The following is a 27,997-nucleotide window of genomic DNA, read 5'->3' as shown; positions in this document are numbered from 1 at the left end:
CACAAGCTGCCGAGCTCTCAGCCTCGACCGACGGCTCATCCGTCAACAGCGAGTGTGAACGAGCGATTCCGGTGAGCCAGAGAACGCAGCTTTTCTCTCTCTCTTTCTCTCTTTCTCACCCTCCCTGTCTACCTCCCTCCTTTCCCCACTGTCTCCCTCTCTTTCTCACTCGCTCAGCACAATGACAGCCGATGTGTCTTCACCTTGCAATGCCTCCTGCTGCTGCAAATGCCGTAACAGACAGAGACCACCCTGACCTCTGAGAGAGATGTAGTGCTGCCACCTGACAGTATCACATTTGTGCTGTGGTGTGATTCTGTGTGTCTTTGAAGCTAATTTCAATGTCTGGGTTATGTAAAGCTAATAGGGTTATGTCACGTATTGGCACTGATTTTCCCAATCAATACTGACATTGGTTAATCTGGAATTGCACACTCTGCGAATATGGTGCATGTTAATGCCCATCTATTAGACACCTCTATATTATATATGCTAATCCAGCATGAAATGGTTAGTGCTGTTCAAAAGTTTGGTTTTTCATATTTTTGAAAGAAGTCTCTCTACTCACCAAGGCTGCATTTATTTGATCAGTTAAAACAGAAATATTGTAAAATATTATTATAATTAAAAATCGGTGTTTTCTGTACTAATATCATTTAAAATGTAATTTATTTCTGTGATGCAAAGATGATTTTCAGCATCATTACTCCAGTCTTCAGTGTCACAATTCTTCAGAAATCATTCTAATATGATTTGCTGCTCGAGAAACATTTACTATTATTATCAAAGTTGAAATCAGATGTGTTGCTTAATATTTGCTTAATTTGTGGAAACTGTGATGCATTGACCAATACTGCTGACCTCGACATTAACAACTAAAATTATACAATTTTGTCATAATGATGTCATGATTTACTGATTTTACTGTTAAAATCTATTACTTATTATTTTTGATTATTTGTTATTTGAAATGTATCGTTTATAATAGTACACATATATTATTAAATTATTAATTAATTATATTAAATGTGATTATATTAAACCAAAACATATATAACAACTGTGTTCCACAATTTTTTTGTAACCATGCTTTTCCCCATAAGGAAACAAAGAAAATTTTAACATGGAAAAAATTTCAACATGTTTATGAAATGGGGAAAATTTAAAATGTAAAAGTTTTTTAGGATAGGAAAAAATAAATAAATAAATAAATAAATAAATAAATGAAAACATCACGCAGCATTTACAAATTGCAGCTGATTGCATTCATCAAACTATTCAACCCTAGTATAATTATTTTTTTAATTAATTATATTAAATTTGATTACAAAATATATACAATAACTGTGCACCACAATTTTTGCGACTATGCTTTTCCCCATAATAAAATGAGGAAAATTAAAAATAAAAAACTGAAAAATGTAAACATTTTATTAAAATGAGGAACATTTTTAAATTTAAAAAATGTAAAAAAAAAAAAAAGTTAATAAAATGGGGGGGAAAAAATTACATTTAAAAAAATTCAAAATGTTAATAAAACGGGGTACATTTTAAAATTAAAAAACTGTCACAATTTAAAAATTTTCAACATGACGGAACACAAACAAATAATCACACAGCATTTACAAATTGCAGTTGACTGCATTAATGAAACTATTCAACTCTGCTATAATAAATTTTAAATGAATAATTAAAATTTTCAAATTTTAATAAAATTAGGAAAACTTAAAAATTAAAGGAAAATTCAAAATGTCACATTTTTAAACATCATGGGAGACAAATAATTGCACAACCTTTACAAATTGCAATTGACTGCATTCATCAAACTATTCAACCCTGGCATAATTCATTTTTAAATTAATTATAATAAATTTAATTATATTAAACCGAAAATACACAATAACTGTGTCCCACAATTTTGTTTGTTTTTCCTCATAATAAAATGGAGAAAATTTAAAAATGTCAACATTTTCAAAAATTTCAACATTTCAACAAACAAATAATCGCACAGCACTTACAAATTGCAATTGATTGCATTCATCAAACTGTTTATTATTAAAAAATGAATTATATTAAAGTTGATTATACTACACCAAAACTTATACAATAACTGTGTCCCATAAATTTTTGTTACCATGTTTTTTTCCATAATAAAATGAGGATTTGTTTTTTTTTTAAATGTCAAAATTTTAAAATTGTAACTAGATAGGAGACAAATAATCGCACAGCAAATTGCATTTGACTACATTTATCAAACTATTCAAACCTGGTATAAACAAGCAAACAAATACATTAATAGACATTTTAAAAAGGGCAAACTGTCAAGGAATTTACATTAGCAACATCTGCAGTACAGGAGGTGTGCTACAAATAACTCTTAAGGTAACGAAAAGTTTTGTCTTTTCATTGAAAAGGCAAAGATTAGTGCCAGATTATTCAACTGAAGTTTGTAACCGTGAAACCAAAATTATATCCAGCACTAGAACTAATGTGTATGCATATAGTCTCATGGGTGTGCGTGTGTATGTTCAGGGTTATGAGAGCAATGTTAGCAGTTCACCCACATGTTCACTTTGCTTCAGGCGGTCCGTCCGTCTTCACATTAACATTAACTCCAGAATCAGTCTAACAGGTTCTGCACTTGTGACAGTGTGACAGAGAGACACTCGGCTGTGTAGCCATGAGTCATAGTCGTCCTGCTATTTCTGTGCTCACACCAAAGAGACGGCAGCGAAAGAAACCAGGCCAGCGCGAGCGCTGATACGAACACTGATCTTTTATCCAGCGCTTTCACGCCTCTGTTTCAGAGCGTAACCTGACAAACAGCGACAGTGGCTGATCTCTCTGTATGTACAGTACATGTCACTGAATGAGACGCCTCATAGAGCGACTCCAAAATAGAGATTTACTACTCTGAAACATACTGTCATGATTTTTAGAAAGCTGAAATCAAAATAAATAAATAAATAAATAAAAAACTGAATCAAAAGATGATATGTGATACCTACATTTACAAAGACAAACTATACTTGCTACAGAAAACTATATTGCCTGTAATAAGGGTTAGGAATTTGGAATTGGATGGGATCTAAGAGGAATTATTATCAAATAATTAAAGAGGTACATAAAAAATGATAAAATAAAATAAAATAAAAAGTAAATAAAAGTAAAATAAAATAAAATAAAGTAAAATAAAATATACAATAAAATAATACAAAATACAGAAAAATAAAATAAAGTAAAATAAAGTAAAACAAAATAAAACAAAGCAAAATAAAATACAACAAAAAGTAAAATAAAATAAAATAAAGTAAAATAAAAAGTATACAATGAAGTAAAATAAAGTAAAATAAAAATACAGTAAAATAAAATAAAGTAAAAAAATAAAGTAAAATAAAAAGTAAATTAAAGTAAAATAAAATAAATGTAAAAAATGTAAATAAAATAAAAAAATAAATAAAGCATAATAAAGTAAATTAATAAATAAATAAATAAAGTAAAATTAAATAGAAAGTAAAATTAAATAAAAATACAATAAGATAAAATACAGTAACAAAATAAATTAAAAACTTAAATTAAAATAAAATTACAATAAAGTAATATACAGTAAAATAAAATAAAGTAAAAAATTAATACAAAGTAAAATAAAAAATAAAAATACAATAAAATAAAGTAAAATAGAATAAAATAAAAAAAATAAATAAAATAAAAAAGTAAAATAATACAGTAAAATAAAATAAAGACAAATAAAGTAAAACAAAATAAAAAATAAAGTAAAATTATAAAATAAAATAAATAAATAAAATAAAAAATAAAGTGTAAAATAAAGCAATATTAAAAATAAAAAACACAATAAAATAAAGTAAAATGCAGTAAAATAAAATAAAGTAAAATACAGTTAAATAAAATAAAGTAAAACAAAATACAAAAATAAAATTAATAAAATGCAATTAAATTCTGTCCAGACATTTTGTATCCAATATGATTTAGGTGTATATTCTATATGCATATATAATCAATATGCTTTAATACAGGTCAGTATATATTTATACGCACACACACATACAGAAAAAAAATAATTGTCTTTCATTGAAATTTCAAAATCTCAAAACTCATAATGTTCTGATTCCCATGTTTCAAAACATTTTTCAAATGACTCGAAAGACTTTGAACAGAGAATTTGGGGTTTAATTAATATAATTCATATTTTTACAACATCTCAATAATAGCTATCAAAAATATGCTAATGTCTGTGTATTCCAGTACAACAGAATTGTCCGAAGCATGAGTCAGAGAGAGACACAGCGAGCCAACACACACAGCAGAGATAACTTCCATGAAAAACAGCAAACTGTCTTGAATTGAAGCCTCACATGTGTGTGTATCATCTGAAACAGGCTTTTCGCACGCAGAGATGAGAGCCGCCACATCCAAACTAAACAAAGAGCCCAATGTGTGTCTGAGAGACACCAAATCCATCGTCTCTGTAGCTCTGGATGGACACTGGCTACACACAGAATGTTCCAGAACCACAAAGACGATGGATTTGGTGTCTCTCCAACAACAAAATATGACAAATCTCTTGAATAAATATGCATTTGTTCTCAGTACATATAATAACACATTGGGTCTGTTCACAAGTCTACGTAGCTGCATTGCTGTCTACATAAGCTCAAATAAAACCTCATAAGTCAGTCACATAAATCACACTTTTGCAACAGCATCTGCATCGATGATGTCTTATAATGCTGCCTACTTAGGTGGCTCACTATGTTTTGGAACACAGCCATTGTTCTGTGGCTCACTGATTATCTAGCATTTTGTGCTCTAAATATAAAGCCCATCGCTAATAAGAACTAGCGTTCGGTGGTCACATAACACAGGTGGGAAATATGGGACAAGGCCACACGCTGTTCTCTTTTTCCTTTCAGTGCCAAAGGAAATAATATTATCTCTGACCCAGATACATTTGTAACATTTTACCTGTTTTGTCTTCAAATGTAACACTAATCGTACATGCACGTTCATTAAAAAAACAAAAAACAAAAAAAACAACAACACAAACACGTGTACCTTCGGTCTTGTGATTTTAAGCAGTAAAAGCTCTCAAAAAAGCAGCTCTAATGGCTCTACAGCTGTTATACTAACAACATTTACCCAGTCTGTATGATCAGTTGTCAGGGAAGTATGTAAATTTGTAGACTTTAACCATAGAGATGTGATAAAGCATGACGGCTTGTACATGTACAGGCCTGAATACGGCAAACAAACAACACAATATATATATATATATACACACACATACATATATATAGAGAGAGAGAGAGAGAGAGAGAGAGAGAGAAAGAGAGACAGTAAAATTAAATTATATTATATTACAAATTACATTATAAATCGTATTATTATATTATATTTAATTATAATTAATATTTTAATATAATTAAAAGTTTTTATATATATATATATATATATATATATATATATAGATAGATAGATAGATAGATAGTTAAAATGTCATTATATTATAAATGACTATGTAAATCATATATGCTCATAATGATCCAATTATAAGTGTAAATAAACTACACATATTATTATTACATATTATTATATTATCAAATTAAATTAGAATTATATTATATGAAATTTAAAATGTATAATTATATATATATATATATATATATATATATACACACACATATATATATCATTTTTTTACAATACACCACAATATGCTAATTTTACATACAATACAATATGTTCATATTGATCCAATTATAATTGTAAATAAACTGTTTAATTTTATTAAATTATACTATAACTTACATTATAAATTATATGTAATTATATATAATTTGTATTATATTCTAATTAATATATTTTAATTATATATACATATATATATATATATATATATATACACACACACACAAATAATATTTCATGATCTATATATTTTTAATTATGCATCATAACAAACAAAGAATATAAAATAAATATATTATTTTACAAGAGATTTTTTTTTAATGAATACTGAATACTTCTAATCAAGGACACATAAATATGACAATATGACAAAAAGTGACAGTAAAGACTTTCACATTATTAATTTGTTACAAATAATTTCTAGCTCAAATAAAAGCTGCATGTATTAATGCATTTGAACTTTCTGATAATAAAAAATAATAAACATAAATACACAATTGCATATACTCATATATAAAATTCAAGCAGCACAACTGTTTTCAACATTGACAATAACAAGAAATGTTTCTTGACCAGCAAATCAGCATATTAGAATGATTTCTGAAGGATCATGTCACACTGAAGACTGTTTTTACTATATTTTGTTTTTACTATATTTTAGAAAAAAAAAAAAAAAAAAAAAAAAAAAATCAACCGTGGTGATAATAAAAGATGTTCAGTAAATAAATAAATAAAATAAAATAAAAAATAATGATGAGTAAAAACAAACAAAAAAAAAATTACATTAAAGTTTTGAAAGGTACAGTTGTGTCAAATGTCTTAAGCATCTTTTATACTTTCAAACTGCATGATTTGGGGTATAATTCATGTCTGTGGGGTATCTCTCAAAGGTATCTGCATGCAAACTACATAGCAAAGTTAAATGTGTTTAATGTGTTTAATGACTCAGGAATCTGTGAGCAAAAACAAAGACATTACAAACCTGACACTGCAATCAAAGAGGAAGAAAATGTATTTTTATGAATTTGTTGTGCATTCTCTATTTGGACGTTGTTGCCACACATTGACGCAGAACGCATGTGACCACTTTCAGGGTGACAGAGAAAACAACCAGGCTTGTGTTAGCGGCAGCTGCAACGACCCGGCGGATGTTATTCTTAGACCGCTCTCATTTACTGCTCAGAATGGTGCTGGAAACAAGTGCCCCATCATAATAAGCAGGTGGTACACACACACACAGAGTGCTGGAATGAGATGACTATGCCTATGTGGAGACTTTGTTATTTGCTGTGCAAAACTCTGCTTCATTTTAACAACAATGAACAAACAATCCGATTCACAAATGCAAGCTCAGTCTTAAAGGGACAGCGTAACTAAAAATGAGCATTACTCATCCTCATGCCATCCTAAATGCATGCTGTTACTTTTTTAAAGACAAAAGAAGAAAAATAAATAAATAAAACAGCACTTTGGAAGGACATGAGGTTGGGTAAATAATGACAGCATTATTATGTTTGAGTGGTACTCCTCAGAGACCGGTACTAAACAAACCATCCTTACTGCTAAAGAGAAAAACAGCATAAATATATAAATAAATGCAATTGTGTGACAGCATTCGCTGCAGAGGATGACTCAACTTATATAATGCAAGATACTTGAAATGAACAGACTCTTGAAATGAAGCCATGTTTGACATCCAGATAGAGATTCGAGAAACGCTGTCGACTAAATGCAAATGCATCATGTAATCAATAGTCACACTGTCCTAGTATGAACTATATAACAGGCTATTCTGACTGTGAAGTATATGCATGTCATAAATTTGCATGATTTTTAATGCTTTTGCTCATATGATAGCATGTCAACTTCACAAGTACTTCTTCACAGTAATGTTGAGAAGCTCATGTATTACTGCATGTAAATGCAACATTACTGATATGACCGTCCATAACAGTGGCTGTGTATCATGTATTTATATTTAAACAAACATTATGTCATATAACCACAGGATTAGTCTAATCTGATTCCTGACTAATGCTAATGAAAACATCTGTGTCAAATGTTAAACGGGAAAATAATATTTTGTGCAATCATGACTGGGAGGTAAAGTTGGCACACACATGCTTCCCATTTCATCACGTTGTTCACTCTTATTTTTTCTCCTTGAAGAGATATATTAAAGAGATCAAAAATTAACCCAAAAATTCACCCAAAAATTAAAGTTCTGTCATTACTTCCTCACCTTCATGTCGTTCCAAACTCGGAAGATGAATATTTTTTTATGATATCCGTGAGTTTTCTGACCCTGCATAGACATGATTCATCCACTGATATCACATAGACTATTTTAACAATGTCCTTAGTACCTTTCTGGGCCTTGAATGTGGTAGTTGCGTTACTGTCTATGCAGGGTCAGAAAGCTCTTGGATTTCATCAAAAACACCTTAATTTGCATTCTGAAGATGAACGAAGGTCTTACGGGTTTGGAATGACATAACGGTGAGCAATTAATGACAGAATTTACATTTTTGGGTGAACCATCTCTCTTAAGGACTTTCTATGTGGAATGTATGTGGAATGACCAAATGTGGCCTGTCGTGTTACTGTTAATTGTGACGTCATAACCAAGATTATTTCTGAACAAGTCTTTATTGAATGGTTTTAATGCCAGGTTTTGTCATGAAACTCTAGATGGCACAGGCTGATGGGTCGTTAATGCAAACTGATGACAATCACAGTGTTAAACTACTTGGCACAAGCTGATTGGTTAATATAGCATACGCAGCTAATAAGCTTGCTGCTTTACATCTAAATGGCTGGTTAGCATCCACTGTCCCAGTGCGCTTTCAGAGTTACTCTGAAACCCTCCACCTCCCCAGCTCTACCTGTATAGGTTATTATACAGTTGAAAAGTTTACATACACCTTGCAGAATCTGCAAAATGTTCATTATTTTATCAAAATAAAAGGGATCATGCAAAATGCATGTTATTTTTTTTTATGTAGTACTGAAGAAAGATATAGTCCACAAGAAAAAAAATAGTAGTTGAATTTATAAAAATGACCGTTCAAAAGTTTACATACACTTGATTTTTAATACTGTGTTGTTACCTGAATAATCCACAGCTGTGTTTTTTTGTTTAGTGATAGTTGTTCATGAGTCCCTTATTTGTCCTGAAGAGTTGAACTGCCTGCTGTTCTTCAGAAAAATCCTTCAGGTCCCACAATTTTTTTTGTTTTTCAGCATTTTTGTGTATTCAAACCCTTTCCAACAATGACTGTACGGTTTTGAGATCCATCTTTTCACACTGAGGACAACTGAGGGACTCATACGCAACTATTACAGAAGGTTCAAATGCTCACTGATGCTCCAGAAGGAAACACAATGTATTAAAAGTCTTTGAATTTGAAAATCAGGATCAATTTAAATTATTTTGTCATTTGGGAAACGTGTTAATATCTTCTGTAGCTTCTGAAGGGCGGTACTAAATGAAAAAAAGATATTTAGGTAAATAAGAAAAATGCACACATCTTCATTCTGTTCAAAAGTTTACATCCCCAGCTGTTAATGCATTGTGTTTCCTTCTGGAGCATCAGTGAGTGTTTGAACCTTCTGTAATAGTTGCGTATGAGTCCCTCAGTTGTTCTCAGTGTGAAAAGATGGATCTCAAAATCATAGTCATTTTTGGAAAGGGTTCAAATACACAAAAATGCTGAAAAACAAAAAAAATTGTGGGACCTGAAGGATTTTTCTGAAGAACAGCAGGCAGTTTAACTGTTCAGGACAAACAAGGGACTCATGAACAACTATCACTAAACAAAAAAACACAGCTGTGGATCATTCAGGTAAGAACACAGTATTAAAAACTTTTGAACGGGTCATTTTTATAAATTCAACTATTATTTTCTCTCGTGGATTATATCTTTTATGTGAAATGTCTTATTCAGGTCAGTACTACATAAAAAAATTACATGCATTTTGCATGATCCCTTTTATTTTGATAAAATAATTAACATTTTGCAGATTCTGCAAAGTGTATGCATGCAAACTTACGTCCTGAACTGTATGTGCTACTTGTGCAGCAGCAGTATGTAAATACTATCAGCGTATGTACTGGCAGAAGCAAGTTCCTGAGCTTGCTTTGCAGCAGTAGCAGTAATAATCCACAACAGCAGCAATAACCAACAGCAGCAGCAGCCTAGCAGATCTTTCAAGACCAAATACACTGTCATATCCATTACAACGCAAAAATCTTCTGTGAGTTGTCATGATAGAATTGTTGGAGTAAGTTAGAGTATGTTTACAGGGTACATCAGACTTACAATGAAATATACATACAATGAAAATCCTCTTTCATCACATGACTACTTTAGCAAAGAGAGAAGTAACAGCCATGGGAAAAACATGGAAGAGTCGCTCACTGAACCGAACAGCTCAAAGTCCCCAACAGTTGTCACGGCCCAGACTGTCACAGTAGCTGGTGTGTGTGTGTATGTGTGTGTGTGTTTGCTGGTACTGCAGTTTGAATGCTGCGTCGGGGGAGACGCTGAACTCCACACGGCCTGTTCCTTTCCCTCATTAACACCCACCCCAGGTCAATTAATCAAACCCCGATCCTGTCAGTGGCTCCGCGTGTGTCACCCGCACCAGAGCCTCTCATTAGCACTCACTCCAGGGTGACTAATCGCAGCAAGATCCCTCCATCCACTCGGTTATTGCTTTAGTGAGCACTATTTAGTTTGCAAATCAAATAAAGCAGTGGCTAAAGTCTGCCTCTATACTGCTGTCGCAAGTTCAACTCTGCTCTTAATGTGAGCGTCTGAGAAGTGCTAAAGATATCTGAGTTTAGGCTAAATAATGAGTTAAACAAAGAGCTATTTGTTAATTAAACAAGAATCATGAATATTTACAGGGAAAATATTATGCCCCATTTTACAAGATGTCATATAAGTCTTGGGTCTCCCCAGAATGTGTCTGTGACATTTCAGCTCAAAATACCCAATGGATCATTTATTATATCATTTCGAAAATGCCTATTTTGAGTGGAAGCAGATTTTCAGTTTTCAGGCTGTTTTCGTGCATGTCTCTTTAAATGCAAATGAGCATTCTGATTCCAGAATAGGGCTGTGCCTTTACAGCTTCTAGCTCAGATACTCTGCTAAAAACGTCTGTTTGGTTTTGACTATCATGTCTATCGCGCTGAAATTATATGTGAAAGCGTCTTTGACACGGCATGCAAGTACTAAACTTCTCTTTCATGTCTTATTGCGCTTAAATTGTCAAATACACAAAGATTTATGTTTTAAAACACACATTAAGTTATAAAACCACAGTCTCTTATGTCTGTGAAGGTGGTCATGGCATTAGAACTGGTACACCGTTGGTGCTTGCGAAAACAATATGGCGCCGCCATGGGTGAAAACGCGCAGATTAAGGTCCAGCTATATTATAATAAGACCCCCTACGTCATGGGGGGAGTGAAATCTGAACGGCTTGTTTTTTTAAATGCTTGCAGAGAAAGCATAGCAAAACAAATTTACTGGGTTGTCCTTTTTCACGTTTTCTGGGTTGGTAGATGCACCGGGAACCCGATTATAGCACTTAAACAGAAAATGTCAGATTTTCATTATATGGCACCTTCGAAATATTCTGCGAAGGAATATAACACTAAAATATAATAGGAAGAAGGCAATAGCTTTGTTTAATGCATAGTATTTAGAACAGGATAAACATGCTCTTTGTTGCTCACTTTCCTTCACAGCTTCAGTTTAGCTAGTGGCATTAATTTATCATATCAGGAATCATTTTATGCAATATTGTGTAACATGCATCAGATGATTCATTTAAACAAGCCAGCAAAAATGATTCAAGGACTCATTTCGATTTATGTAAATTAAGTCATTTAAAAAAAGTATGTATTATTTATTTAAAAAAGGACAATGCACATGACTCAACATTCAAATAAATGTACATGCACCTAAAATAAACAAAAGGCTCATTTTCATCTGCACTACCTTTGAAATTAAGGAGAAAAAAAACAGTAAAGAATACAGAATACACTTAAACTTATTTTATTTATTTCTGTAATATATATATATATAAGTACAAAAATAGTAGTATGATAACATGCTATTTGGAACCATTGTATTCCAGATTTTCATGTGGGAGTTATGATGCATGATTTCTAAGATACGACCTATGACTTACACAGCACAAATAAAGAACGAGTCTTCTTCAAATTTATTGGCATGACTAAAGAGCACACTGGGATGAGACGTGACGTCTAGCTCAACACTTCCCCTTCAGCAGAGACGCTTTAACTATTCTTCATCTCACTGCATGTGGCAGCTTTAGTGCTAAATCCATATCCACCATCGAGAAAGCAGGACAAATAATGCAGGTCAGAGAGAAAAAAAAGCCCCAGAGTGCACGCTGGAGCTGAAAGATCAGCCGCTGTGCTGCAGGTAAACAGCTCCCTCGGCCTTTGACGCACACTGGGCCTGGATGCTTAGTCAGAATTTAAAAGGTTATTGAATAGAGGGCAAAGTTTGATCCGTTGAGTGTTAACCCTCCCTGCTACTTTAGCATTTAGTCTAGACGAGCGCAAAATAAACACCGCTGGGGCCGCAATGCTTTCGAGCAATCAATGAAGTTCAAAGGTGATGTCCATGGAGTCAATGCTAATGTTTAATTTTCCTTTTGGTTTGCATTCAAGTTCCAAACAAAACAGAAAGTAATCAAACGAGATGAGTTACGTTTGATTTGTTACATATCGCGATTAATCGCATACAAAATAAAAGTGTAAGTTTGCCTAATATATGTGTGTGTACTGTGTGTAATTATTGTATATATAAAAATACACACAAAATAATTTTATGTAATATATGTAATATAATTTATATTAATTTTATTGTATTTATTTAAGAGAAATATGTTACGTATAAAATATTTTTATTTATATATAATATAAATTACATAAAAATTATAAAAAAATACGTATACTTGTAAATATTTCTTAAATATATAAATGAATGTGTTTGTATTTATATATACATTATAATTACACAGTACACACACATATATTAGGCAAATTCAAACTTTTATTTTCTATGTGATTAATTATTTATTTCAGTTAATTAACGGGGTTATTATAGTTAATTAAAAATATGCATTTAAATAAAATTGAACTGAAATAAAAAAAAAAAATCATAGCACAGGTAGTTAGAAGGGTAGTTTTACAGATAAAAGGGTGCTTGACCAGCAAACAAGCAGTTGTGCCATGCTAGCTTCACTTCTACTTGTTTTGGCATCCGGACATGACCCTTATGGGGCGTCACAGCACAGTGCTGGTTAATGCGCCGAGGAATTAGTCTTAACTCAGTAATGAAAATACACCCACGCACCCCATTCATCTTTGGGGGTGATCTAGAGAAAAGCAGGACACGTCTTGTGCCTCCCACGTCCGTCTAATGCCAGTGCAGATGTATGCTAATGGACTCCCTGCGCTTCCAGCACGGCATCAGTGCGGCCCACTCATTCTTTAGACCGGTTCCTCTACCTTAATGAGGGGCCAAAGACGCTTCAGCAAATGCTGTGCCATTATTTCATTGCTTTGGGAGTGCATTTACAAATAGAATGACTTTTAAAATTCCAACACTGAGCATTCAGGCCTGATATCATATTGTTAATGACTAATTAATGAAAATATCTAGTAATGTTTATGATGATTATAACATTTAAAATGATTATAAATATTAATGAATTTAAATATTTGCATTAATTTTAAAAACTGCAACACTTGTCAATCCCCACTGTATTTAAGCAATGCTTCATTTTAGGTGTTAAGCAATGCAGAAATGTGATTTCCTACAGTCAGTTACTCTTACACAAGGATGAGCTCCATTTGTTTTTACCTCTGTGTTTTTTAATCCATTTATGCAAATAGGCTTACATGGTGCTATCAGCATTGCACCGCTTTGATAAGTGTCAAATGGTAAGGACAGCAATATTGTTTTCTGCAGTTATCCTTTTATATGTCTAACTGAAGGTTGTGGTGAAGCGATGGTGCAAAGCCATTTCCTGCACTTTGGCAATTTCACACCAGTCAAATCCTTGCATTTTACTCTTCTCCGGCCTAGAATTTGGTTGCATGACCAAAATGTTACAGTATGTCAGGGTAATGTAACAGAATACTCAAATTGTATCACATAAAAATTATATTTTAAATAAACGCTGTTCTTTTGAACATTCTAGTTATCAATGAATCTCTGTATATCAGCATATTAGAATGACTTCTGAATGATCACTGAAAGACAGGAGTAACGATGCTGAAAATTCAGCTTTGCATCATAGGAATAAATTACATATTTAAAAATATTAAAATACAAACTACTGTATATCCACCTATAGCTACTACAGAATAAACAGCAGCCTACTGCAAAATCGCTATTAGATGAAAAATGTCTGTCATCATACAGCATATACCATCATGCCTCCCAGCCATCCTCTGGCCTAATTAGTCCTTGCAATTAACCTGACTCACAGCCCACTGTGACAGGAATACATAACAGAGTCTGCTGTTGATGCAAGTGTTCACTGCACTTTGGCTTCTTTACAAAAGTGCCAATCAAACATGCATACATGGAATATTTTTTGGGTGGAGAAGTGTGAATCTATCAGTGTCAAAACAATATGCAGTGTTCCCACAGAGTTTGACCTAATTTCCATTGCCTTATCAGTTGGTTATTTACGGTTATTCATGGGCGACATTGGGGGGGGCAAGGTTAGTCATTCTCGTTGTCAGCCACACTGCAATTGGAGTGGTTAGCCAAGCCCAGGCCCAGTTGTATGGAGGTACTATACGGTGTTAAATATCCTCAAATGAAAGCAAAAGCAATTGAAGATCTGGCAAACTATCCAATGTGTTTTTGCAGCTGTCACCAATGTAGCCAATCACAGACATATCTGCTGATTTCTTGAACGCAATGGCCAATCAGAAACATTTTAGGTTGTCATAACTCTCTTGCCTCTGAAAGCCTTGGATGGTTTTTTTTTAAGTGCAGTTAGTTGGTCAGTGAGCATTTGAACCTTCTGTAATAGTTGCGTATGAGTCCCTCAGTTGTCCTCAGTGTGAAAAGATGGATCTCAAAATCATACAGTCATTGTTGGAAAGGGTACAAATACACAAAAATTATGAAAAAACAAAAAAATTTGTGGGACCTGAAGGATTTTTCTGAAGAACAGCAGGCAGTTTAACTGTTCAGAACAAACAAGGGACTCGTGAACAACTATCACTAAACAAAAAATAAATAAATAAATAAATAAAAGCAGCATAATAAATTCAACTAAAAATAAATTCAATTTTCTCTTGTGGACTATATGTAAACATCTTTTATATGAAATATCTTATACAGGTCAGTACTAAATAAAAAATAACATGCATTTTGTATGATCTCTCTTATTTTGGTAAAATAATAAACATTCTGCAAGGTGTACATGTACATAAATTTTTGACCTCAACTGCAGTTAGTGAGAATTGGTGCTTAAACTAAAGTGTTACCAAGTTTGATTCATATTCACTCTTTACAATATAATACACATGAATGAAGACTGACCACACCGAATAGCTGTAATTTTTATTGTGCAGTCATACTGCACAACTTTAAGCGAAGAAACCACCAGCAGCTACAGTTGGTTAAATATTATTGAATATAAAGGTAATATAAAATATATATTTAGGATCATTAAAAACCAAAATAGACAAATGCATATTCATTAAAGACATTTTATGTACTTTTAATATTGTTATATGACCAGGGGAGCCCTGAATGTGTCAGCAGAGTCTGTGTAAACAAAACCAGAACAACAATGCAGCAATAAACTTTATAAAACCCAAAGCTTCTACGTGTATTGTAAAGCCAGGATATGAACTCTTAACTCTTCCTTACAAAAATTTAACAGTAAAATGCAATGCAAATGCACAGGAGGGCAGCTGACACGGAAAACTCTGTTAATAATAACTCACTGTAGTACTGCAGCCATGTTGCGTTGTCAATATTTACAGACGTTAACAACCGTTAACGTTTCAAGTCGTTTGTAAAACTTTTGAGAAAAACACAAAACTAATACCTGCAGTGTGTGTTTCATGCGAGTTCTCCAGGGGTGTTTCTGCATCAGAGTAGTCTTTAAACTGAACTTCTCTCACGGTAACAGGCCAAATTTTACCAGCGATCGCGTCTCTGAACGACTGAATATAATCCATATTCAGATCTTTCCCAAAGCATAAACATTTAAAAGCAGACAAAACAACGCAATAACGCCGAGTTATCTGCCCAGCGGTGACTGCGAAACATGCGAGCAGAAGCAGGAACTGAAACTGACAGCAGCTGCTGAACTTTTCGCCGTTTGTTGCGCTACATGATTTACGCACGCAACGTGACGCGACGCTACCAAAACGCTCTCTTCTCTACTGCAAGTGATGGAATGCTGACGTAAACGAAGACTGTGATTGGTCGACTGGAAGGATTATACGCGCGGCAGACGCGTCGCGTCGGAAGCCCTGTACAGTGAAACACTTAAGGCGTAACAATAAAAGAAACAACATTTATTTTAAATATAACGCACTGTTTGAAGTTAATACCAAATAAATGTTTTGAAATGTATGGCCAACATAATATCCCTTACGAAAATTAACCATGGTTCAACTACAAAAATATTAAGTTAATCCATGGAAACCACAAATTATCCATGATTTTGCTACAATAACCATAATTAAACTATTGTATTTGTAGGAAAACTGTGGTTATATCAATGATAAATCAATATGCCACTACAATAAATGGTTAATTTTCATAAGGGATGCAGTGTTTTTTGTTTTGTTTTTTGTTTTTTTGTAAGAAAAGCTTATAGGACTAAATATAAAATTCATTTCAAGTAATGTTTTTATATCTTCATATATATTGGAGCAGCTTTGTGTGATACTAGGCCTACACTGTAAACAATAAAAAACACAATTTGTTAAGTCAGCTTAAAATAATTTGTAACCTGGCTGCCTTAAAATTTTAAGTTCAGTCAACTCAAAAAGAGTTTATTCAAATTGGAATGTTAAATTATACTAAGTAACAACTTAGATATTTGTGTTTGCTAAACTTAACAGATGGGTAAGTAACCCAGCTGCCTTAAAATTTTAAGTTGATTCAACTCAAACATCTAAGTTGTCACTTAGTATAATTTAACATTCCAATTTGAATAAACTCTTTTTGAGTTGACTGAACTTAAAATTTTAAGGCAGCCAGGTTACAAATTATTTTAAGTTGACTCAACAAATTGTTTTTTACAGTGTACTCAGTGACCTAGTAAACACATACTTTTTATACACTAACATTACATTTAATACACTAACTTAAGTATAAAATATCTCTGTCACAGAAAATAATGGTATGTTATATGATTTTGTTGTCCCTCAGACACTTTTGAATTGCAGTTACACAAAACACACCAGCAAATCACATGATTGGCAAAATAACAGTAAACTTTGAATTCAGAGGGGGTAAATTAGGCAAACACGCTGTAATTATGCACAGAGTCTCAATTATATTTTAACTTGATGAAAACAGCTTGCAGGGAAAGCGATCAGTAGATCTCCACCTCCCCAACGACATCTATACAGCTCATCTGATGATATGAGAGCCACTGCTAATTGCAAAGATTGTTCAGTGTCTTTTTAATTCATCAAGTTAATTACATCCCAAGGGGTGACAAATGAAATGTGCCTCTCAGGCCAAATTTACACAGATCCCAAAATCCCCAAAAAAGTGCATGAGTGAAACTCCCTCTGCTGGTCAGCCATAACATTGCACACTCATAGATTTGTGCAATGTTCAGCCCAGCTGAGTTAGCAACAAAAATGACATGCATTATTTTAACTGCAAACATACGGTATATGCATTTAATTGAAAACATAACAAGCATATGGGTTTTGGTGAGATTTTTAATTTGGAGATAAATTCTAGTATCCCTACCGTACACAGAAGCTAAAGGACAGTGTGCTGCAATTGCATAGAAGGTCAAAAACCAGCACGCCATTCAGTTATTTCTTAAATAATAACAAGTTAAGGGCTTTTCGATCCTTCTTATGCTAGGCTTAACACAGATACAGAAAGGCACTATTGACTCCACAAGCTCAGTTGTAATTAAAGAACAGTTTAATTTGATCGGCCCTATAAAAGGTCCATCATTCTCATTACATAGAAGAGAAATAAAATAAGCCCTATTAGTTGAAGGAGATTAAAGCAGGGCTTCTCTCCCAACCTATATTCCTCTTTCCTCTCATTGCCCACAGTATTCATTGGACTCTTTCTATTTCAATTTTCAGAACTGAAAAGAGTCTGGGGAAATAATAAGGAGCACACTAAATTAGTTCATTTGTTCTCCATTAGATATTTATAGTGATTCATCAAATGTTCCAAACCAGAACGAGACAGGATTTTTCTCGATATATACACACATGCATCATCACTGTAGCCAGTATAATTTTATACGTCCATAATTATTAAATCCGATCAACCAGGGTCTAAAATTAACACTCATGCAGCGCCAAATGCAAGAAAAATTGCCTTTGATGAGTAAATTAAATGGGGTTCCTTTTCAATCTGCCCATAACTTCATTAGGAACTGTAACATAAGGCTTAAATCAAATTGTGAGAACGGTCTGACTCTCACTGATGTAACAGACGTGCAAAGACAAACACTCAAGACTCAAGCAGCACCTTCTGCTTTTGTCAATGTTTTTTTAAGATCGGCCTACTCATTTGAGCCTATGGAAGTAGAAGACAGTTGACAAAAAGTTGTCCAAAAGGCAGTTTTTGCCGTCACATATTTGGAATATTTTTTTTTATTCAGCAGAGATGTGTTAAATAATAATAAAAAATGATGGTAAAGACAAAAATTAGAAAAGATTTTAAACTTTTTATTCATCAAAGAATTATGGGGAAAAAATAAAAAAAAATCCCAGAATCCAAAATAAAATAAAATAAACTAACGCAGCACAACTGTTTCCAAAATTATTAATAAATCAGCATATCAGAATGGTTTCTGAAGGATCATGTGATGCTGAAAAATGTAGTAATGACTGATGAAAATTCAGTTTTCATCAGTGGAATAAGTATATTGAAATTGAAACCATTATTTTAAATTGTAATAATATTTCACAAAATTACTGTTTTTATTCTGTATTTCTGATCAAATAAATGCAGCTTTGATGAGCAAAACTTTTGAATAGCAATGTGTAATATGTAAAATGTAAAAACATTTAAATAATTACTTATTTTTTAAAAATAAAAAACTACTTCAAAAATTTAGTAAAATTAAAAAAAACTTAACTTAAAAAAACAGTAAAAATATTTGATATTTGCAATTTTATATAGTACTAATATATGTGTATATAATTATATATCAATATAATATATATATATATATTTAGCAGCACAACTGTTTCCAACATTGATCATTCAAAAATTAAATCAAAATTAAAGTATATTAAAATAAAAAACAATATATCGTAATAACATTTTGCAGTATTATTGTTTTTTTTTCTGTATTTTTGATAAAATAAGTCTTGATAAGCATAAGAGACTTCTTTCTTCTTTAAAAAAAAAAACTGTTAAAGTGTTAAAGAAGACATTAATTGAGTTGAAAATTTTTGCCTAAAGATTCTCAAGTAAAAGGGTGTATAGAAACTCTGGTTCTGGACCAAATGAGAGCTGTAATCCTTTTTCTTCAGCCAAGACGGATCTCATTACAAAACCACTACCAGAACTGCCATCTCCACACTGAAAGTGTCCAGACACCACACACACACAGCACATCAACACAAGGACGAACATCTGCACATTACCCTGAGCCTCACAGTTTACAGGCCCAATTAGACAGACACAAATGGAGCAAAAACTCACTCCGGCTGGGCAGATGCAGCTAATAGAGAAGGCAGTGAAGCTCTGCTGCTGTAATGAACGAGCACTAAATACAATCAGATTACGCCAGACAGACCGTCTCCCATTCGACAGCTGTATTTGTGATAAACGATAAAGTCAAATGTTATTTATGACACCAAATGTGGTGCAGAGGAAGCAATCGTACAGGGATTGTGGATGTGGAGATAAAAGACCAGCGAATGGACGTATGACGTTCAATGCCTGAGACACTCATTTCCTTCCATTTGAATTTTGTGGGATCTTTCTGGATGGTAAATTGCTTTCTACAATCCCAGTGCAGCTCCCTGCTGAGTATGAAAGCACTATGATAGAGATTTTATAATAGGGTCTCGCTGTAAACTCAAAAATGGAGATTGATTCATTTTAATGAATCACTTCAAATAAATGATTCAAAGATTTGTTTGCTTTATCACGGACAAGGAAGTCCCCAACTCATTTTACATGCCTGAAATTGCTTTAGCAATAAATAAATAAATAAATAACAAAAATAACAATAATAATATTAATAATAATACAGTGTAAAACCCAATTATTATAATGTCCAGCATGATTTGAGAACATTTCCAGTGTAGATAAGAAATATCTACAAAAAAAAAATAATATGAACAATGTCATAAATTAACTTATTTAAAAATGAACAGAAATAATAAAAAATATTACAGATTTCTTATTAATTTTATGACGTAATGTTTCTTTGGTTGGAATTTCAAAAAGTAATAGGAAAATGCAAAAAAAAAAGCAAAAAACTAAAATAAATAAATAAATAAATAAATAAATAGTATTTGTAGTAATATCCGTTTGGCCGAAATTTGGTTTCTTTGATTGAAAGGAGAATAAAAATCTAAATTTGTAATAATTTTAGAGCAAATACATACATATTGAGATACATGAATGGCATAATGTATTGTTTCTTTAGTTGGAGTGTCAAAATCCAAATTTAAAACTAAATACATTTTATATATATATAAATAATGTATTTATTCATTTCACAATTTTCTATTATTATTTTTTTTTTATTTAGTTATTTATTTACTTTTGCATTTAAACATATATATATATATATATATATATATATACAGCACTGTGCGAAAGTCTTAGGCCACTAGTATTTTCATCAGCTAAAAAATGGTTTAAAGTTAGTTAAAGTCGGTCTTTTGCTGTAGTGTGTCAGTAGGAAATATCAGTTTACATTTCTAAACATTCATTTTGCCATTAATTATAATAAGCCAGTGAGATTTCTGTATGGAGCACAGGCTGTTGTCAGACTCCTTGTGCAAACAGAGATCTGATTTCTCCATCATTCAATCCAGTCTGTTTTAAGAAACAGAAAAAACGGAGACACACTAAATCCAGAAGAACTGTGGCAACATCTCCAAGATGTTTTAAGAGTCCTACACCTACAAAGCTACAGTACTGTTCAAATTATTAGGCAGTTAGGCACATAAAATGAGGATGCTGTCAAAAACAATGTCATAAATAGATTTTCTTTATCAAAGAACTTCTATTAACTAAAATAAATAAGCATTTGATGTGACCATCCTTTGCGTTTTCTTTTGCCCTATGTGCACTTGTGCATTAGCTTTGCAGGTAGGTTACTTGAAACATCTTGGAGATGTTGCCACAGTTCTTCTGGATTTAGTCTGTTTCAGTTTTTTTGTTTCTTCATGTCATTCCAGAGACAGACTGGATGATGGTGAGATCAGATCTCTGTGTGGAGCACTGGCTGTTGTCAGACTCCTTGTGCAAACAAAAATCTCACTAGATTATTGAATGAATGGCAAACAGAATGTTTGGAAATGTAAACCGATATTTTTTACTGACACACTACAGCAAAAGATAGAAATAACTTACTTTAAACCATTTTTTAGCTGGTGGCCTAAGACTTTTGCACAGTACTGTGTATATATATATATATATATATATATATAATGTATGTATATAAATAATGTAATTTATAATTATATTTTATTTAGCATATATATATAATGCTAAAATAAAAATTCAATCTTTATTGTGTTCTTGATTATCTTTTAACAAGATTTTACTGAATTTGATTTGCAGTAATATCCATTTGGCTGAAATTTGGTTCATCTGATTGAAAGGAGGAAAAATTCTAATAAATAAATTAAATTTGTATTCATTTTAGAGCAAGTACATACATACTGAAATGTGACCCTGGACTACAAAACCAGTCATAAGGATACATTTTTTGACATTGAGATTTATACATCATACATCCATTGATGTATGGTTTGTTTAGATAGGACAATATTTGGCTGAGGTCCAACTATTTGAAAACTATTTGAAAAATACTGAGAAAATCGCCTTTAAAGTCGTCCACATGAAGTTCTTAGCAATGCATATTACTAATCAAAAATTAAGTTTTGATATATTTAAGGTTGGAAATCTACAAAATATCTTCAAGGAACATGATCTTTACTTAATATCCTAATAATTTTTGGCATAGAAGAAAAATTGATAATTTTGACCCATACAAAGTATTTTTGGCTGTTGCTATGAATACAGTATATCCGTGATACTTAAGACTGGTTTTGTGGTTCAAGGTCACATGTGTATTGAATTTCACTATAAAGCTGAAAAATATAAAGGCATATTTCTTTAGCAATATTGCCATGCCCTACAGTTTGTTGTTGTCAAACTCGCAGAAATCACACACTTCCCCCAAGGCACAGCATGGAGCAGGTGGAGCGCTTGGCATTCACGCAGGTGGATAATGTGCTGCTGGTCAGGTGTATGATTGCCTCAAAGACAAAAGTACTGCTTTCCCTCACTGAGATGACAGCAGCACCATCTAACAGATGATTATGCTGTCCAAACTGAACAGAAACTCATGAATATTCACAAGACAAATGCAAATGACTCAGTCTGGCCTCAGAAGAATCTCAGCGAATGAATCATTTCACCAAGGCACGAATGTGTAACAGTCCCTCAACTGATGCGTTAAACCTCAACCAAAAACCATCTCCCCACTGATCTCAGTTTAGAAAGGTCTATTAGGTTGAATATGAGCAGTCATGAGAGGCCTGAGTCAGATCTTCCCATCAGCACTTTTAACGCTGTGCTATTTTACCTTCTCTGCTCGATTGACCTCAGCTGTTGTTCAGTCACTGCTGCTGTGAGAACCAGGGACTGCAATTATACAGCATTCCTCAGAAACGAGTTTGACTGCATAGACGCACACAGCAACCAAACATCAGTGAGACCCACAAGATGGCAATCAATCAACTGCTAGACTTGTGACACACTAACCAATCATCAACTGGACCCTTTCCACAGCAACCAATCAACTGCTAGACTCTTGTCACAGATCGTCAGCAAGACTGTCATCACAGCAACTAGTAGCTGGATTCAGCCAATCAACTGCTAGATCAAATCTCAACCTTACTTGGACAAAAAATATCATGCTGAAAACCTGTTTCCAAACTGAAACTATTTTTGTTGTTCTGTTTGGTAGGTCTAAATACTTACAATATGAACCTTTTTCTTAACGTAAGAGTGGGCGAGGCCATTTGTAAATTTTATGGGTGTGGATTCTGGTCTCATAAGCGTCAAGCTAATTTTAGTTGTAAAAAAACATCTCGTTTTGCTGCTTGATATTGCAAATTGGTGTGTCTTACCATATTATTTTAATGTATTATCGTACTTATGAACACACTGGTTTGTAGTGCAAACAGTTATACAGTTTACTGCATGTTGTTATTCTTCTCGTTACTTTCCTATAGCAGATAATAAACTGGAAGTCTCACCCATAGGCTTACTTCTGCGTTGAGGAAAAAATGGATCTTTTTTTTTTTTTTTTTTTTTTCTTTAAAGATTTATTTTTTGCCCTTATTGTGATAGGACAGGAAGCAAAGTGGGAATGAGAGAGAGGGGGGCAGGATTGGGATAGGTCCTTGAGTTGGTATTCGAACACGGGACAGCCAAAGCACAAAGGCGCTGTATGTCAGCGTGCTGCCCACAAGGCTATCGGCACGGATAGAAGTTACATAATATTATTACTTTTTCCAAGTAACTAGTAAAGTAACGCATTACTTTTTAATTGACACGAAAATATCTGAGCTACTTTTTTCATATAAGTAATGGCAGTTACTTTCCTCCCCATTTATTGATTAAAAGCTCTCCTGTCCCCATGTTGAGAGAAATCGGGAGTAAGATGTTAGTTCTAGAATAAATGTGAACATGCATTAATTCATCTCACTCACAAAAAACAGATTCAGTATTCCTCAAAATGAATAAAAACAGTGAAATTCAACTCAGGACATGACGCAAACCTGCAATTATTAAATAAATCAAATAATACAAATATCCTTTATGCATCAATCCCATTTTATTAACCAGTGTTTTTGCTGCCAACCTACGATGATCCAATTCAACCATATTAATAAGCAAAAATTACTCAAGATAATCTAACATTTGTTTTCCTTTTTTTTTTATTGCTGAAGAGCAATAAAAAAAAATTGCTTTTTTTATTTTATTTTTTTTTATTCTTCTGCGGTCTACTGTACAGACGTGAATTTACTTTTCTCAAAGCCTGAGGCTTTTGGTGGAAAAAGGCTTTTACATTTGCCAAAACGTTTTATATTAAAAACAAACAAGCAAGTCCTGCCCAGATTTAAAAAGTAACGCAAAAGTAAAGTAACACATTACTTTCCATAAAAAGTAACTAAGTAACATAATTAGTTACTTTTTTAGGGAGTAACTCAATAATGTAATGCATTACTTTTAAAAGTAACTTTCCCCAACACTGGTTATATCGTGCATTAATTTAGCAAAATGCATCTCTCTAGAGTTAATTTTTCAGCTATAAAACGTGAGGTAAATGTGACGTTGCGTGACATTGTTTATAAGCTGTCATGATGACATCTTTGCACGTTTGAAACACTGACTGAGCGATTACATGAGACAGGATACGCATTTCGGTAAGTTGTACTCTTTCTTTTAACATATCTCTGGATGTTTTTTCATGTTTATTTTGTGCTGAAACTGGTATTAAAGCAGGACTTTTTGTAATATCAAAAGTAACAAGGCACAAAGCTTATTGTGATTTATCGAAAGGGAGGTGAACTATATTATGTTCATTAAGTGAAAATAGGCTAGATTAATCAGTTCTTGGGGTTTAAGAATCAATATTGTTTCGTAAAAATAAAAACTGATTAAAGCTGAGAAATCAATATTTTTTGCCCAGCCCTAGTGTATATTTAAAAAAATTGACACATTACCCTAGTCTATTAAACTGAAATTTAAATGGCTTTAAATTTCAGTGGTAAAAATGCTGATAGAATCTTATTTTAATGAATCAGTTCACTGATACAGTGATTTGTTTGCATCACTCATTCACTAAATCAGTGTGTAGGGTTTAAATCCATTCACCAGTTGTCTTACAACACAATACATGATTTAAATCACATAACCAAGAGATGAGAACCTCATCATGACAACAAATTATTCACTACTAGACTCTCTTCACATGCAGGAGTCACACACACAGTCCCGTACAGGAGGGGGTGGCAGGCAGCCTTAATGCCAGGCATTTCCTGATGGCATTTGTGGAGGAAAAATCCCTGTACAAAGAAAGAAAATCGCATCAGGAAGACAAAGCTATTTTTAGCGGATAAGCCTCTCGTCAAACTGAATTGTGTTCATTTTGGCATCAGGATGTTTTTTCCTATCCCGCTCAGTATTTTTTTCTGTTGGATATGGTTATGTCATATCTGTCCTGGTTACAGAGCACAAAGGGTTTCGCTTCAGAATCCACAGTAGGGTTTAGGATTGCGGGACACCTGAACAAACAGCCGACCTGCTGGGAAAAGCATTGTGATTCTGAAAAGTCGGGTTCTTGGCTCATCAACCTGGAAACAGAATATGCAGTTAGCCTGGTAATATGCATGAAATCTTGATTTGAAAATGGTCTCTTAAAATGGTACTCGCTCGTTCTTGAGATATACTGCAGCGCCGAGTCTCTTACTACTGTAATAACACACGACTGCATTGATCCGATCCACATCACAGCCTAACTGCCCACTGCATGGGGTCTGATTTAGTGTGCCGCTACTAGAGGACTGCAGCCTCCACAGACACAAGGTTTAAAGATTAGGAAGCCCTGCAAAGTCTCAATTACGGTGGTGTCCCAATAGCTAGCTCAAAACAAATTAGCTGGAAATTTGACTGGCTCAAAGGAGATTTATAATACCTGGAGAAAGCTAACCATTATTATTCCAATTAATCTCAATGGAAGTACGACAAAAATATGACAAAAACTATTTCGGACCAAAAAATATTTTAAAGTAATGTTTTTTCTTCCTCAAAGAAAAAAAAATAAAATAAATTTAATTGCAACTTTATCTTATATGCAAAACATATTATTATATTATATTATATTATATTATAAATCTAAAATATTTTTAAAAATGTATTTTGGACAAAATTAAAAATCTGTAAATATAAAAAATCTATATATGAGGAAAATTTTTCAAATATTTCAAAAAAAAAAAAAAAAAAAAAAAAAAAAAAAAAAATATATATATATATATATAACCCTTTTTTTGAACAACACTGAAAACATAAAAAATGTCCAAAATATAAGGACTAAGGACTAAATAATTTATTTTTATGTAGAAGTTATTTTACAATTGTTTTGGCAATTTTTGTTATATTCTGAATGTAAAAACACAATTTTAACAAAATTGAAATAAAAAGAATGTTTAAATAGTATAAATACCTAAAACAATAAGTAACAAACTTCTCGAAAACAATATATTTTGGAATGTATATTTGCAACATAGTTTTGGCCATTTTTGTTATATTTTAAAATATATTCAAACTGAAAAAATATTTAATTTAAAACGTATCTTAAATCCCAAAAATATATTATATGTTATATATATATAATTCTAACACAGTTTTTGTATATTTTGAAATATATTTAAAAATATATTTTGAACAATACTGAAAAGATAAAAAAACGTCCAAAATATAAGGAAAAATAAGTAAATAAAACTTGAATTTTTTTTTATGTAGACATATTTTAAAATCTATTCGCAACAGTTTTGCCGATTTTTGTTATATTCTGAATTTTTACGAAATTAAAATTAAAAAATGTCTAAAAAATATGAGTAGCCTACCTAAAACAATAAGTAACAAACTTACTTATGAAAAAAGTTTTTGTAATATATTTTAAAATGTATATTTGCAATGTAGTTTTGGCCATTATTCAGTATAATATTTAGTAATATTTTAATTACAATATAAGGACATATACAGGAAGTAACTAAAGCTTATGGAAAGTAACAAAACAAGCTATATTTACAATAGATAGAATAGAAATTAGTATATTTTCAAATATATTTAAAAAAAATATCTAAAATCATCATCTTTAAAACTGTAACAAACTCATTGAAAACATGTTTATATGTAAATATATAAGTATATTCTAAGTCATATTTTAATTAAAATATAAGGAAATATACAGGAAGTAAGTAAAGCTTATATTTTTTATTATATTTAAAAGTATAGCTGAAATAGCTGAGCAGAAAAGAAGAGGAGACGATCAGAAATGCACTAGCATCTTTATCTGACCATCAGACCATCAGCACTAGCATCTTTATATGGCCAATTTATTAAAACAATAATGTCTGTGCTTCGCTCTGTTGGGTGGTCAAGAAATAACCCAGCATGAGTTGAGAGAGCAACACAGAGATCAGGCTGATGTAAACAAAACACGTTCAATCTCATGCTAACCGCTGTGTCAATATCTTCTCCTAAACTCTGCAGGGGGAATTAATTGCTTTCCCTTTCAGAAGGACATGCTCATATTTTTCATCATTATGTTAAGCGCTGGCGCATGAATTATAATGGCCTAACGCCTGTCTCCTTTCATTCCTGTGCTGATTAAGAGAAAAGAAACGGACAAGTGCCTGTGATAGAGAGGATGGAGGTGGATGTTGGCGGTGCGGGGCTCAGGGTGCCAGAGGGTAATCAAGACAATGAGGCCACAATCACAAAGGAAGATGTGCCAGTGTGATTGGCACCGCAAGAACAGAAACATCTGAAGATGACGAGATCTCATTTCACAGGCATAGACAGTGAATGATGAGCGACCCTTCAGCTGATTTGGGCTAGAAGTTCCTCCGCTGTTTTATGTTATGGAAAATGTTGTACTATATAATGTTGAAATATAACATTTGATGTAGCATTTATTGCTAGATTGTAACATATTTAGAGATTCAGCATGTACAGATGATGCATCAATATATTATTAAAGGAAAGAAATAAAAACATTT

General features: G+C 32.6%; 1 protein-coding gene and 1 long non-coding RNA gene across 5 annotated transcripts in view; one reads left to right on the top strand and one right to left on the bottom strand.

Annotated features, from left to right (window-relative positions):
* oxr1a (oxidation resistance 1a) overlaps nt 1–27,997 on the bottom strand; it is a 195,150-nt gene that overhangs the window by 72,550 nt on the left and 94,603 nt on the right. The window contains exon 1 of one of the 4 annotated variants that reach the window (XM_051132046.1): nt 15,835–16,137. The exons of the other annotated variants lie outside the window; for them this stretch is intronic. Coding sequence (XP_050988003.1) covers nt 15,835–15,967 — 133 coding nt within the window. The 5' untranslated portion in view covers nt 15,968–16,137. Of the gene's footprint in view, nt 1–15,834; nt 16,138–27,997 lie in introns of those variants that run through there. 4 annotated transcript variants of the gene reach the window in all.
* LOC127178880 (uncharacterized) lies at nt 9–27,993 on the top strand. The gene is made up of 3 exons (XR_007829451.1): nt 9–71; nt 6,800–6,927; nt 27,611–27,993. It is a non-coding gene; the product is annotated as an uncharacterized LOC127178880 (long non-coding RNA).

The sequence above is a fragment of the Labeo rohita genome, chromosome 16 (assembly GCF_022985175.1).
Source record: "Labeo rohita strain BAU-BD-2019 chromosome 16, IGBB_LRoh.1.0, whole genome shotgun sequence".
Classification (NCBI taxonomy): Eukaryota; Metazoa; Chordata; class Actinopteri; order Cypriniformes; family Cyprinidae; genus Labeo; species Labeo rohita.
This window is presented reverse-complemented; position numbering and strand designations above follow the sequence as displayed.